Genomic DNA, 15,682 nt, shown 5'->3' on the forward strand with positions numbered 1-15,682 from the left:
TATATTAGCAGAGAGAGTGAAATAGCATGGGTTACATTTGCATAGAAGTAAATAGGAAGTGTAAGAGGGGAGGATTCTCGTAAGACTACAAGCACTAGTCCCACCCCCCTATAGGGGGTGGAACCCACTGACGCTACAGACCTATTAGAGCAGTGCCAGTGGGTGGGACTTCACCAGCAGAAACTAACATCCACACCGTCTGAAGCTAAGCTAACAGAGGCTGTTGATAAAACTGAAGTACAATGGCGGAAGGTACTGGATCTGACATAGAAGATTGGGGATTTTGAAGATCTGATGCTCGAATCAGATGTCGTGGCTACCTCTACGAACCGCAATATAGCGACGAGCAGCTGAAGCTGATAGAGGAACAGGAGGCGGCTGCAGCTGCTACAGCCGCAGCTAATACTCTTCACTAGAAATGTTGTGTGAAATTATTTTCAAGCAGTCTTGCGGTATCAGCTTGGTAGATGGAACAGCAAGGTGTCCGATAGGCGGAGATCTAGATCAGCGGGAGTGGGCAGCGAAGCTGTGCATCGTGGTGCATGGTGGGAGTTGTTGTCTTTAATCCACAAGCGCCAAAAAGTCACTTTCTGCCTTTTCTCGGTCAAGACAGCACCAAATTAGAATTTTATTTTATTATTCGACTACATATAGGACCCAATTTCAATACATATTCATGCCTCCACCGGTGAAATGCTCCTTTAAAGCTAGGGTGGGCGATTTTGGAGAAAACAGCCGTTGAGATTCCGTCGCGTGCTCTCTGGCCCGTCCCTGCCACGCTACCTGCTCGTTCATGTGAATTCAGTTACATTGATAGGAAGACGAAACACCATGTCCGATTCCGAGGTAATTAAACATTAGTGCTGATTGCTACATAAGTACATATATAGCATCAACATCTTACTCACAGACATACCATGTATGTTATCTTAAAATCATTGCCATTGCGCTGGTAGGCCTAAGAAAGGTAGCTGTATCAGCCAAGCAAGATAGCAAACTAATTGCAACTGTAGTTCGTTAGCATAAGAACAAAAGCAAAAAAAACAAAAAAAACAAAACAAAACCTCCTTCTCCATGATAACAGAATTCTTCTAGGTCTCCCTCTTATCAATATTGACAATCGATATGATCTCTTTACTGTCGTTGTCCATCATTGTGTATGCACAGTACTGTGCTGAAAAAATATATATATTTGATAAAATAACACAGAAAGCCAGATTACACACAAGGAAACCGTCACTTCAAAGCGATCGCGAAACTGAGCTAGGCTGCTGCTAGCTTGCAACAACGTTATAACAATACATGGAATATCATATGCTAGACTTCCCTCGCAGTGCTTATCTTGGCAGTTGTGTCAACGTAGCTTTTATACAAACGTGACTCGGACATTATCCACAGTTGAGTTGAAGCCTAGGCCACGTGTTAGCACAATCTCTGTGTTATTCCGACAGCCAGGGTTGGTGTGACCATAACTAACCTATAAAACGGACCGGGAAAAGAACCATCGGCTGATGCAAGACATCCTACAGAACCGTATTGAAATGGTTACATTACAGAACCGTAATGTAACGGTTATCGTGGCTTTGCTTAGTAAAAAACCATACCAGCCGACACTTTACATATTCATCGCAATATACCATGGAGGGATAGCACAATTCCTTACCTGTCTATAAGAAATATAGCCATCTCAGCGTCCGATTTTAAGTTTCTCCGGTCACGTAACTCTCTCCATCGCTCATAAGCCACGCCGATGTTTACTCTGGTTTTATTTCGAGCTCTCTCCGCCTCCCTTTTAGTAGCTGTCCTTTCAACAAGTGACTTTCCTCTTTTTTTCTCTGTCTTAGTGGTGTTAGTTGATGGTATCCGGGGAATGGGAAATTTATGGGCCGTTGATGAAGACACGGCTATTCATTTGTTGTCCGCCGTAGTAGTACAAAACTGTCAGACCGCTAGGCTCGTGAACGCTCACGCAGGGACGCACCAACGTCGTTGCCAAGGTGACCGGACAGTCCCACAGCCAATAAGAACGGAGAATCGGAGCCTCGCTCTGACTGGTCAAAGTGTACATGAGTGGTGGCAATTTTTGGGTGCGGCCCACAGAGGCAGGGGAGAGCAAAGTTATGAGCAGATATTCTCAGAGCACTTCACCTACATATAGCTGACTGGCTATTAGGACAGTTTTGCCAAATATTACAGTAAAGAAATTACCCACCCTAGCTTTAACTCAAATGCCAACCCACATCATCAACCAGAGGTTTATGATCTCTGATTCTCCACTGCACATCTGCCTGTAATATACACTGGTCTCATGCACCATGGTTTATAATATAAACCTGTAGTATATACTGGTCTCACCCACCATGGTTTATAAAGTTCTAGTATATGCAAGTTTCACACCACCATGGTTTATAATATAAACCTGTAATATACAGTGGTCTCAAATCAGCTCACCATGGTTTAGAATATAAAGTTGTAGTATAGACTGGTCTCACACGCCATGGTTCAGCCTTAGGGATCGTATGATGATGATGATGAGTTCTGGCCTCTTATTTCCACCAGAACCGTAAGTGCTGGTTCTGGGTTATTTTACAGCGCAGGTTTTCAGACAGGAAATTAATCATCTCCATTGACGGTGACAACATCAGCAGTTTAAATAATGGGTTGGTTGTTGAATAGGCTTCTGTATATGGAGGTATTCACAGAAGGGATTTGAACATTCAAACATTTATTTGAACACAAAGCGAGTACGGTCCACGTAGAGCTTATCGAAATTTAAAGATACATTGTTACATAGCTCTGTATTCTGCAGACCAAGAACTTGTTCATCGTTTTTGTGTCTGGCTGTGAGTTTGCGTGCCTGCTATGCGTCAACCCAGTCTCACGGAAATTCATGCCAAAAGCACAAATTTCTAACAATATGACACTTTTTGGCCACCCGTTTCTACTTTCACCTTTGATTCTGGGAAATTGTGACAATTCACAGATTTATTTAATGCAGGTGCGCTGATCTGTAGGCAAACCGCAACGGAAAAAAGGTATCTGCGTCATCTCTTCTTTTTCGAATGAGTTTGAAATTTGAAAGACTTGAAAAATGTAAATTCATTTTGTTGTATGCATTGTTGTATGTATGTTTAATGAACAATAAAAAACAATGAAGAAATGTATGAAGAGTACATCTTTCTCTCTCTCATTCACTCACTCACACACACTGAACGGTCTGAACTGGAGGGGGCCATATGTCAGAGAAAATCAAACATGGCCTTGCAGATTTGTAAACAAATGCACCACATCCGAGAACTGGGACAGAATCCAATAAATTCTGTATTCTGGGCTGCTCCACACACACACACACACACACACACACACACACACACACACACACACACACACACACACACACACACACACACACACACACACACACACACATATGCATTCAAATGCATACACATACACACGGCTGAAAGATTTGGGGGAAATTATCTAATTGTGATTATTTCAACCAGATTTGTGAATGTGATTTAGTATGCAATTTTTTTTTTTTAAGTACCTTATGTTCTGTATTATTCGCTAAACAAGCAATAAATCATTCTATAGTATGTCTAAAACATCATTGGAAGCAGTCAACATATAAACTGCTCTTTCCTGTAGGTCAGGCCTATATGTTGAGATGAATTGATATTATAGCATCTTTACTTGTATTTATAAATACAATATAATATATTTCTTGCTGGTCTGTAACAGTAGCAAATCCCCCCCAAAAAAACCTTTTTTTTCTTTTAATCGCAGCCTTTGCGATTTGCTTACCGCGTTCTATTACATGGCGATGTCGATTTGAATTTGAATAATCATAATTATTCACGTGTAATAATCAATTACACATACACACATATACGTATATACATACACAGTAACCCATGCACAAACAACAGACGCACACACACACACACACACACACACTGTAATAAATAGAGAATAAGAATACCAAATGCGTGAATTGTGACCTCCAATGGAATGGGTGTTTGTTGAAAGGCAGTTCTTTCCTGTTGGGTTGGTCAGGGCCGAGTGTTCATGAGTTTGAATGATGTGAATAGAATGAATATGTGGTGGTCAAAATATAACTTGATTGTCGCCACTCTGACCTGCGTTGCAACAGAAACACTGGTCCTTTTGTGCTAGCCTAGCAGTATGTCTGGAAAGAGAGCATTTCTATCCAGTATATATTTCTACATTCACTTTTCTCCAGCCTGACGCCTACTGTAACAGCCTTTTTTCTATTTTCCAATGTTCCAAACTAAAGGCCGTGGGTGACGTGGATTCGGCTTCAAGTTTACGCACAAACACAAGTTTCCAAAAAAGGGTTCGGTTTATTCCAACGGTTTTCTTTGCATGAAGTTCTAACAAAGGTTTTCCATTTCCATTATCCAAAATGCTTGCATTAGGTGTGGTAAAATCTTTTTATCTCGCCCAAACCATGCCACGCCGCCCGACATTACTTTCCAACTATGCTAGAGCGGCGGGCGTGACCTAAAATCACCCGCACCCGTGCCTAGGTAGGCGTATACAAATCACAGGTCGAAGTGAGCTTAACAAAAAACAGAAACGGCCATTACATTCCGGCCCCTAATTCTTGAACAACAAGTAATTACAAATCTATATACAATATATACAAGTGAATGGCCATTACAAGTACGGTGATAAATGTAAGCTTACATACGATTCAATGCTATTTGCTTTCCTTTTTTTTTTCTTTTTTGTGGTTTTTTTGCATTGTTATTAAAGTTCATACTCAAGTGCTAGAGCTGTCAGTTAAACGCGTTATTAACGGCGTTAACGCAAACCAATTTTAACGGCGTTAAGAAATTTATCGCGCGATTAACGCAATTATTTTATATAAAAAAAAAAAACTTTTTATTTTTTTTCTTTGGCTCAAAACAAAGAAGCAGTAGCCTGACTGCTATGTTCAAATGACATTTGTTCAAAGCAGTCCTTTAATTGCACTATAGGCTCTTTTTTTGTATCGTCCTGTTTTGATCAGTATATGCCAATGTTGTTATCAATAAAAATCATTTGCACAAGGCAAGCCGATGCACTTCACCATGTTGATGAGAGAATTAAAATGAGAAGAATTATGGGACAAAAAAATCAAGGGATATTTAGCATAGAAAAATAATTTGTGATTAATCGCGATTAATCGTGAGTTAACTATGACATTAATGCGATTAATCACGATTAAATATTTTAATCGCTTGACAGCTCTAGCATTTACAAATGGTTTTCGGTCCGTAAACAACAAAAATTCTTCTTCTTGAAAGGGAAAAAGGCTTCAAGTGTATGCAATGGTCTGTGTGCATGTGTTCTGTGTGCTTATGGACTGTGTGCATGTTTTCAGCATAAAGGTTGTGACGCCTATTGCATCACGGACTAAATCAGTAAGTGAGCATCTGTAGATGTGTAGAGTCAGAGGTTCAAGAACATGACTCCGTTGGAGGCGAACATTCACTGTTGCCCCTTAAACTACCCCCACCAGGAGGCAGATCTTGTTGATGGGCTTTTCCAACTCGTTGGTCTGTGTCTTGACACGGACCCGTCGAACGCACCCTTTGGAGTCTGCCATGGTGTCGGTGATGCGCCCAATGGGCCACGCACCTCTGGGTGCGGACTCTTCCACCACGAGCACGATGTCACCAACTGTGAAGTTTCTGTGAACTTTGTTCCACTTCTGCCGCTCTTGCAGTTGAGGGAGGTACTCGGTCGTCCACCTCTTCCAGAAGAGGTCGGCGATGTATTGCACCTTCTTGAATAAACCTGGTGGCAAGATGGGTTTACCTTTCAGCTGAAGAAGGTGGTTTGGAGTCAAGGCCTCGATGTCATTGGGATCGCCAGAGGAGGTGGTGATTGGACGGTCGTTCAGTATGGCCGCTTCACAGAAGACTGTCTGCAGGGCTTCATCGTCTAGGGCTTGTTGGTTAGTTACAGAACGCAGCAATCTTTTTACGTCCTGCACCAAGCGTTCCCATACGCCACCATGGTGGGCTCCATATGGGGGGTTAAATGTCCATTTAATTCCATCCTGCATCAAGCTTTTCTGAATTTTACTGTGATTCAATTTTACTGGCTTGTTTCAACTCACGGTTTGTGCCGACGAAGTTGGTTCCATTATCCGTCCGGATTTCTTTGACTTGGCCTCTGCGGCAGATAAACCTCCTGATGGCGTTTATACAGGAATCTGTATTGAGAGAATGCGCCACCTCCAGGTGTACTGCGCGACAGGTTAGGCAAGTAAAAAGTGCTCCATATCTTTTAACTAGGCTTCTGCCTTTCTTAACTTCTATTGGCCCAAAATAATCTAGGCCCACATGTGTGAATGATGGGGCATCAGCTGTGACTCTGTCAACAGGCAGGTCAGACATTTTCTGCTCACCTGGTCTTTGGCGCTGCTTTAGGCATATCACACACTCACTGATGATCTTTCTGGCTGCTGCATTTGCATGAGGAATCCAGTACTGTCGTCGTAGGGTTGAGAGCATATGATTTCTTCCCCTGTGACCAACTTTATTGTGTACATGTTGAAGAATGAGCTTTGAGACGTGACTTTCTTTTGGTAGTATTGCAGGGTGTTTTGTTTCCACAGGTAGAGCGGACCTGCTCAGCCTACCACCAACTCTCAATACATCATCAATGGCAATGGGGTCAAGTTTGTACAGTTGACTGGATTTCTTTACACCCCCGGATTTCAGTGCAGCCAATTCGCTGGAGTAATGTTTCTTTTGCACAAAGCGCACTATTGCCTCCTCTGCTAAGAGCAGGTCATCGACTGTGAGTGGTAAGTAGTTTGTTTTCTTTACCTGTTTGACAGAAGTTTGATCTCCACATTGTGCATTTTCTTTTATCTTTAGCCTTAGCTTTTCTTTCAGTTTCGTAATCCATGCCACGGCTCTCTTGAGCCTTGTCCAACAAGAGAAGTGCAGCAGCAGTTTAGTGGTGGGACATACTTCTTCCGCCTGTGCAGCGAAGGAAAGGACCTCCTCTCTCACTTCTGGGTCAGCGTCCGGATGCAGCGATGCTTTGTCCACGCTTGCTGGCCACTCACGCTCGGTTTTTCCGAGAAAGTCAGGACCAGTGATCCAGGTTGAGGACTTCAGGAAGGCTCCAACTTTCATGCCTCGCGAAGCTGCATCTGCAGGATTCATCTTAGAGCCAACATGTCTCCACTGACGGACATTAGACAGTGAACTTATGATGGAAACTCTATTGGCTACATAGGTCTTAAAGCGAGTGGTGGTGTTTGCAATGTATTTTAGGACAGTCATGCTGTCAGACCAAAAGACTGACTCACTGAGGTTGAGCTCCAACTGTTTTGACAGCATCTTGTCCAGGCGCACAGCAACGACTGCTGCAGCCAGTTCCAGGCGAGGTATGGTGACGTGCTTGAGTGGAGCCACCCTTGCTTTGCCTATAACAAAGGCAACACACACTTCCTTCTCGCTGTTAGTTAGCCGTAAGTATGATACAGCACCGAATCCAACTTCGCTGGCATCACAAAAGTGATGCAGCTATGCCATTTCTACATTTCCAAATTCACTAGGTGTGAAGCATCTTCTGACACTGAATGAGTGTAACAGAATCAAATCATCCACCCACCTTTGCCATGTTTGTGCCATCTCTGGTGGTATTGCCTCATCCCACGCCAGCTTCAACTTGCACAGCTGCTGCAGAATCTGCTTTGCGGGGAGTATCACCGGGCTTAAGAACCCTAGTGGATCGTAAATGGAGCTCACACTTGACAGTATTCCACGTCTTGTCAGTGGCTTGTGCTTGTTCAGAATGCTGAAGGTGAAGGAGTCTTGTTCAACATCCCACTGGACGCCTAGGGCTCTTTCCATAGGCAGCTGGTCTCTGCTTAGGTCGAGTGTTTTCACTCCACTGGCTCGATCTGCTTCGGGGATCTCGGAGAGAACAGAGCGGTCACTGCATATCCACTTATTGAGCTTGAACCCTCCTTTAGCACATACCTCGGTGAGTTGCTGGTAGAGAGAGGTGGCTTGTTCGACTGAATGAACTGACTTGAGGGCATCATCGACATAGAAATTCTTTCTGATGGTGCTAATGGCCTCCTCTGGATACAGATGTGCATTATCCTCAGCAGTTTTTAGCAGGGCGTATGTAGCACAGCTGGGGGAGGACACTGCTCCGAAGGTGTGGACTAACATTCTGTGCTCAGCAAGGTCTTTGGTTAGGTCGCCGTTAGGCCACCACAGAAAGCGCAAGTAATTCACGTGTTCCTCAGCCACTCTGACTTGATGGAACATTCCTTTGATGTCAGTCATTAGTGCCATTGGACCCTGGTGAAAGCGGGTGAGCACACCTAACAAGGTGTTTGTCAGGTCGGGGCCTTGGAGGAGCTGTTTGTTCAGGGATGTTCCAGCAAAACATGAGGCACAGTCGAACACCACGCGTAATGTTTTCTTGCGGGGGTGGTAGACCAGACTTTACCTTCCTCATGGCTCAGCTGATCTTGAGGTATGATCTCAGCGTATCCCTCTGTGCTAACATCTTGCATGAATCCTTTGTATTCCTCAAAAAATGACTGGTCCCTTTTGAACTTTTTCAGCAGGTGTTGCGCCCTCTGCTGGGCGACTTGTTTGTTGTTGGGCATCACTACATTGGAGTCGCGGAATGGCAGCTTCAGGTAGTAATGACCATTGGTAAGTGTTGCTGAGCTTGACATTATTTCCTCCACAGACAATTCAGCGTGTTCGTCACAGTGCTGTTCGACAAAATCTTGATTATACTGCTTAATCAACATTTCTTCCAATTTTCCTAATGAGATGCGATTCACCTGTACAGAAGCTGCATCGCTGGCGTCGCTATCTTCTTGTCCAAGTGGGCCGTTGATGACCCATCCAAGACGAGTCTGGACAGCGTAGGGTCCATTACCTTCACTGTTGACTATTTTCCATGGTTCCAGTGCTTTAGGTGCATTTGCACCAATCAGCAGTCCAATACTTGCATTGATGGGCGTCAGTTCCACTTCTTGTAAGTAAGGCCATTTTTCGAGGTCTTCTTCTTTGGGTATGCTGTCTTTCGTGACAGGGATTGACTTTTGAGTGTACACATCTGGCAGTCTCAAGAATTTGTTGTCACAGCTACTTCCGAGCAAGAGATCTTATGACTACTCACGTACTTCTCCTGCCCCATCGTCTTCAGCAGTATGTCCATTTTTTGTCCAGGTGCGTTCAGCTGAGTCATTAATGACTCAGTACAGAATGTAGCTGAGCTGCCTGGGTCCTAGAAAGCGTATGTTTCGATTAGTTTTGTGCTTTTGTTTAGTCTGACTTTGACAGGTAGAACAGACAGCGAGCATTCTTTAGAACCGACCCCAGTATCACCTTCAGAGTCCAAGGACACAAGTGCGTTGGAGACCGTTTGTGTTTCATGGTCGGCTGGGGTGTTCTGAGGTTTTGGTTCGATGTGCAGAACTGTTGGATGATTCTTACTGCAGGTGCGGCATGTCAGCCTTTCTTGACAGTTCCTGCTTAAGTGACCTTGTATTAAGCATCCAAAGCACACGCCTTTGCTCTGTAAAAACTTAATTTTGTCTTTGTTTGGTTTCTTTTTGAATGTTGTGCACTTGTCAAGTATGTGGCCGTCATTGCAAAACAAGCACTGAATTTCACCTGCATTTCCAGCGTTGGGCGTGTCACTCTGGTGTGGCACCTGAGCAACAGAGGTGGCGAAGCTGCTGCCTTTGGCTTTTCCAATTGACTTGGGGGTTGGTGGTGTTGTGGCTTTTGCTCTTGTATTTTGACTTTCACAGAAGACGGGATCCATTGCAGCTCTCACTTGCCTTTCCAGAAAGTCCAGTAAGTCTTTGAATTTCACTCTTTTCACGCTCCTCTCTGATGCTGCACACTTTCTTCCTCCAGGCCTCACGCATTCTGAACGGCAGCTTGGAGACGAACACCTTCATGTGTGAGGAGTTTTCCATTTCATCCAAATATCCGGCGTCCTCCGTTGTGTTATAACTGGTTCTTAGGAAAAATGTGTATGATCTTAATGCTACACCTACGCCGTCATCTGCTTTCAGGACTGGCCAATCCAATGCCTTGTTCAGAAATGCAGCTGTAACTTTCACTTTGCTTCCGAAGTTCCACTCCAACTGCTTTTTAGCCTCTCCGAATGCAGTTTTTGGGCTCATATGCATGCAGCTCTGCACCAGCTTTCTGGGCTGCCCAGATGTGAATTGCTCTAAATAATAAAGCTTAACCTGCATATCATCTGTCTTGCTCTCAATGCCTTGTTCAAATGCTTTGATAAAGGATCTGAATTGCATGGGATCACCATCAAAAACTGGTACTTGTATGGGTGGTAAAAGTGACTGTCTCTGCTGCTTAATCAGCATTGCAGTGATCTCATTTTGCCTGCGCATTGCTTCGGCCAAATCGGGTTGGTCATTATTACTGTCTGCACTTTGCTGTAGATGACGTGTTTTTGCTTTGCTTTTTGCATATATGGGGGGGGCAACTGACGTAGTAGGTCCAACGGTAGACAACGGAACAGGAGCCGGTGACATTTTTGTCTGTTTCATAGCTCTTTCGGGCGCTATGAATTGTGTGGATGTAGAGGCTCCAGAGGACACTAGACTTTTCGATTTTTGTGTTTCTTCTTGTTCTTTAAACACCTGTGACTTCGCCTTTGCGATGGCCAAATTAGTTTTAACGGACAGCGTTTCTCTTTTGGCTTTCATTACTGCGTTTAATTGGGCTTCTTCAAGTTCAAGCGCGTGTTTTTCTTGTAACGCGTCGGCCTGCTTTAGCAGGGTTACGCGCTCCAGCTCGGCCTGAATTGCCATCTCTGAAAGGGTTTTACTTTTTCTACTGGCAGAGGATGAACTAGAGGACTTGCTCGCAGCTGCTTTGCTACTGGGGCGTGCGGGTTTTGCGGTCTGTGAGACGCTATCGTGGGGCTCTACGTCATAGCTTTTGTGAGATGCAGCGTGAGACACATTTTCCACGGCACTTGCATTATTAGCGGCATCCTGCGAGGCGTCTTGTTTTAGCCACGTTTCTATGTCATCAATAAATTCTCTGCAGCTTATCAATTTGGGTTCATACCAGTCGGTGTGGTCAGATTCTCTCTCGTCCTCGTTCAATAAACTTTGCACAGCCACTTGTACGTCCATAAACTCCTCCAGGAAACGATTGTAAACTTTCATGTGTTCTTCAATGACGGTGGTATTCTCTCCATTATCGATCAAAGTGTGAATTTCATTCCGCTTTCGTGTGAGAGCGCCGAGTTTTCCACTTCGCTTCTTAATTAAACTTAAAACTTCCCTTTCCTTTCCCAAATCTTCCTGCTCCTGCTGCATAATGTTCCAACTACTTTGTTTCCGCAAAAATCCAAAGAATGTTTTCAAACTAAAAAGTCTTTGCTTTGTCTTCTTTTAAGTCTTTAAATTACAGCTCAAGAGGGTCCACCCGGACGTTGCGGGTTGCTTCAGAGTCAGCTGTTAGTCAGTCAGCTGTTACTCACTATTTCGGCGTCTTCTCGTTTCGGCTTCCAAATTCCAGTAATCCAACAGAAACGTTCCAACAGATAATCCAATTCAATTCGATATCTTCCAAGTTCAATGTCCAAACGAAAGAAAGATTTTACTTAATGTAACAGCCTTTTTTCTATTTTCCAATGTTCCAAACTAAAGGCCGTGGGTGACGTGGATTCGGCTTCAAGTTTACGCACAAACACAAGTTTCCAAAAAAGGGTTTGGTTTATTCCAACGGTTTTCTTTGCATGAAGTTCTAACAAAGGTTTTCCATTTCCATTATCCAAAATGCTTGCATTAGGTGTGGTAAAATCTTTTTATCTCGCCCAAACCATGTCACGCCGCCCGACATTACTTTCCAACTATGCTAGAGCGGTGGGCGTGACCTAAAATCACCCGCACCCGTGCCTAGGTAGGCGTATACAAATCACAGGTCGAAGTGAGCTTAACAAAAAACAGAAACGGCCATTACACCTACTGTGTCCCTGGGTTGATCCGAAGGAGCCCAGGCCTTTAGGTCACCAATGCCTCGCCGCCCGACATTACTTTCCAACTATGCTAGAGCGGCGGGCGTGACCTAAAATCACCCGCACCCGTGCCTAGGTAGGCGTATACAAATCACAGGTCGAAGTGAGCTTAACAAAAAACAGAAACGGCCATTACACCTACTGTGTCCCTGGGTTGATCCGAAGGAGCCCAGGCCTTTAGGTCACCAAGCACCAGAGGCCTCCAAACAACACAGTGTCTATTTTCATTCCACACACTGAACTGAGGGGCCCAAGACAGGCATACACGCCTCACTCACGCTTGGACGCACACTTGCCTGCACACATCCAAACACAAACACATACACACACACCTAAAGTATACAGCTAAATTGTTACTTTTTGCAGTACTGCAGTCCTGTTCTCAAATCCAACGTGTTCTAGCGATTGGCCTGAAATAAAAATAAACAGTGGGGTAACAGTGAGAGGCTGAGAAAAGGTTTTTATAGCCGTCAGCTCTCTCTGTCGCACGGCCATAACCCATTTCATGCCCTGGTCGTTCTGGATAGTTCAGACTTTGGGCGTTTTAATCGGACACCCATATTGATAAGACTATTTCGTTTTAATTTAAGTATTTCATTGTGGCACACGTATTTCTAAGAATAAATGGGTGTGCTTTGCCTTTAATGTGGCATACTATATATTCCAAGACTTGGAGGGTTGGCCTTTGTGTGAGGACTGTAGGGGAAGCATTAGAGAGACTAGGAGGGTTTGCCATAGTACCAGGAGGCAGCATTAAGAGACTCAAAAGGTGCCCTAAGACGTGGCCCTTTCACCCCAAAGTGTTCAATAGAACCAAACCGTAGGTGCAGCCAAAACCCCCTATCTGCACCTCACTGACCTGTTGAAACTGTTCACTGCAGTGGCCAGAGAGGTAGACAGAAGCATCCCGGATCAACGGCTTGTAACCTCAAAGATACCTGTCGGTTCATCTTCTTGTGTGTGTTTACTGCGGTATAAAGCGATGCTATGGGTGGTGTGGTTCATCTTCTTGTGTGTGTTTACTGAATGCTATGGCAGCTCTGGTTGGTGTGGTTCATCTTCTTGTGTGTGTTCACTGAATGCTATGTGTACTATGGGTGTTGTTGATTCATCTTCCTTTCGGTGTTTACTGGTATAAAGGAATGCTGTGGGTGGTGTAGTTCATCTTGTGTGTGTACTGTGAGGTAAAGGAATGCTGTGGGTGGTGTAGTTCATCTTGTTGTGTATGTACTGTGGTGTAAAGGAATGCTGTGGGTGGTGTAGTTCATCTTGTTGTGTGTGTACTGTGGTATAAAGGAATGCTGTGGGTGGTGTAGTTCATCTTGTTGTGTATGTACTGTGGTGTAAAGGAATGCTGTGGGTGGTGTAGTTCATCTTGTTGTGTGTGTACTGTGGTATAAAGGAATGCTGTGGGTGGTGTAGTTCATCTTGTTGTGTGTGTAGTGTGGTATAAAGGAATGCTGTGGGTGGTGTAGTTCATCTTGTTGTTAGTGTAGTGTGGTGTAACGGAATGCTGTGGGTGGTGTAGTTCATCTTGTTGTGTGTGTACTGTGGTGTTGCGTTTTCTCTTGAAGAAAGTAGTCCAATCCTTGGTCGCTTTTAACTCACTTTATTTGTTAAAGTAGGCCTATTTCGGTGTGCTAACTATGAAGCATAGGGGAGGGAATTGTATCTAACGCGTATTCGAATAATATCGGGCACTACTTCGAGCCCCGGGCAAAGGCGCAGGACTCTCGGCCGGGCTCCTATTGATTCTGGCCTCTCAATCTGAATTCCGCACTGTATCTTAAAGTGGGCGTGGCCTATGTGAAGTGGACGTGGCCGGTGTGACGTAATGGCTCCGCCATCCTCACCTGTCTAAAGGTGCTGCCATCTGTGGCTGGAGTAGTTATTGCAGCTTATGTGTTCGATCCTGCTTCCAAGTGGCTATGTGAGGGTAAAGCAGCTTGTGTGTTCGATCCTGCTTCCTAGTGGCTATGTGGGGGCAGCTTATGTGCTTAAAATACGTAACAGTGGTATAAAGGAATGCTGTGGGTGGTGTTGGTTCCAGGTGCTGGTGCTGTTCCTGCAGCCCAGTGTGTTGGGCTGCATCCTCCTCCGGTGGCTCCGCCTGCTGGGCTTCTCTGTCACCTACGGCACCATCATCCTCAAGATCTACAGGTGGGCCGGGACCCTCTGTCATCCTCACGCCCACCTACTCCTGCTCTCTCTCTTCACTCTCCTATCTCTTTGATCTGCTTCCCTTCCACCCACAAACACTCATGCACGCACTCTCACACACACACAGACACACACTCACTCAGGGTGTACTGGCTGCATGAACGGTGCATGAAGGATGGTCCAAATCCTCCTCAAAAGAGGATTAAAGATTGGGATTAAACTCTGCCCACTGTCCCGGGGCGGGCCCCACTGGCCCGGGGTGGGGCCCTCTAGCCCGGGCGGACCCCATCTCTGGGGGTCATGACCCTCCGTCTTCCAACCAAAGTACTTTGAGTTCATGAAATGTTCTATTATGTTGTCAATGTCTCACTGCTCTCTCTCTCTCTCTCTCTCTCTCTCTCTCTCTCTCTCTCTCTCTCTCTCTCTCTCTCTCTCTCTCTCTCTCTGACTCTCTCTCTCTCTCTCTCTCTCTCTCTCTCTCTCTCTCTCTCTCTCTCTCTCTCTCTCTCTCTCTCTCTCTCTCTCTCTCTCTCTCTCTCTCTCTCTCTCTCTCTCTCTCTCTCTCTCTCTCTCTCTCTCTCTCTCTCTCTCTCTCTCTCCCTCTCTGTAACCCCCCCTCCCCCCCAGGGTCCTCAAGGTGTTCCTTTCCCGTACAGCCCAGAGGACCCCCTACATGACCAGCTGGCGCGTGCTGCGTCTGCTGGGTCTGATCCTGCTGGTGGTGCTGTGGTTCCTGGTGGCATGGACCTCGGCCGTGTGCCAGAGCCCCTCCACCATGACCCGGGCCCTGATCTCAACCGGCCTCACCCCCCAGGGGCTCCAGTTCAGCATGTGTCTGCTGGACCACTGGGACTACATGATGGCTGTGGGTGAGTGCTGGGGTGGTGGTGGTGGTGGTCTGTGGTGGTGGTCTGTGGTGGTGGTCTGTGGTGGTGGTCTGTGGTGGTGGTCTGTGGTGTGGGTCTGTGGTGGTAATATCCATATAAGATATGTAGGCTCTTATTTGATATTAAGATATAGAGCTCCAGGACTGTAACACAAGTGTTGTACACTTCTCTGTTATTTGGATAACCGTTCTGCTGTTGGTGTTATGACGCGTAACACGTTGGTTCTTTGTCGTCTCTGGTATTTCCACAACGAGACTGTAGCTGGGGTTATCCCAGACAACGTTGAGCCCTGCTGCCCACTGCTGCGAGGCAGCACCACCGCCTGGCAGCGGACAGCGGGCAGCGGGCAGCGGGCAGCGGGCAGCGGGCAGCGCGCGGTTCAGTCTACTTCAGATTGATGTTGAAGTGGAAGAACCAGAGACGTCGGAGAACCCGACGCAGTCGTTTGTGATTCATATCGTCTGGAGGCGCACACAGCTTTTGGCCGTGATAATATGTATTATATGATATGTATGATATGATATTATTTAGATATAGAGCTCCAGGACTGTACACTTTGTTAT

At 45.4% G+C, this 15,682-nt stretch overlaps 1 protein-coding gene and 1 long non-coding RNA gene across 2 annotated transcripts in view; one reads left to right on the top strand and one right to left on the bottom strand.

Annotated features, from left to right (window-relative positions):
* LOC132463580 (probable G-protein coupled receptor 158) overlaps positions 1–15,682 on the top strand; it is an 85,890-nt gene that overhangs the window by 53,202 nt on the left and 17,006 nt on the right. Inside the window, exons 6-7 of the mRNA XM_060059850.1 lie at positions 14,123–14,232; positions 14,860–15,101. Coding sequence (XP_059915833.1) covers positions 14,123–14,232; positions 14,860–15,101 — 352 coding nt within the window. The remainder of the gene's footprint in view (positions 1–14,122; positions 14,233–14,859; positions 15,102–15,682) is intronic.
* LOC132463578 (uncharacterized) lies at positions 4,348–5,788 on the bottom strand. The gene is made up of 2 exons (XR_009527066.1): positions 5,255–5,788; positions 4,348–4,788 (listed from the first exon to the last, which is right to left on the bottom strand). It is a non-coding gene; the product is annotated as an uncharacterized LOC132463578 (long non-coding RNA).

This window comes from Gadus macrocephalus, chromosome 8, assembly GCF_031168955.1.
Source record: "Gadus macrocephalus chromosome 8, ASM3116895v1".
In the NCBI taxonomy this organism is placed as follows: Eukaryota; Metazoa; Chordata; class Actinopteri; order Gadiformes; family Gadidae; genus Gadus; species Gadus macrocephalus.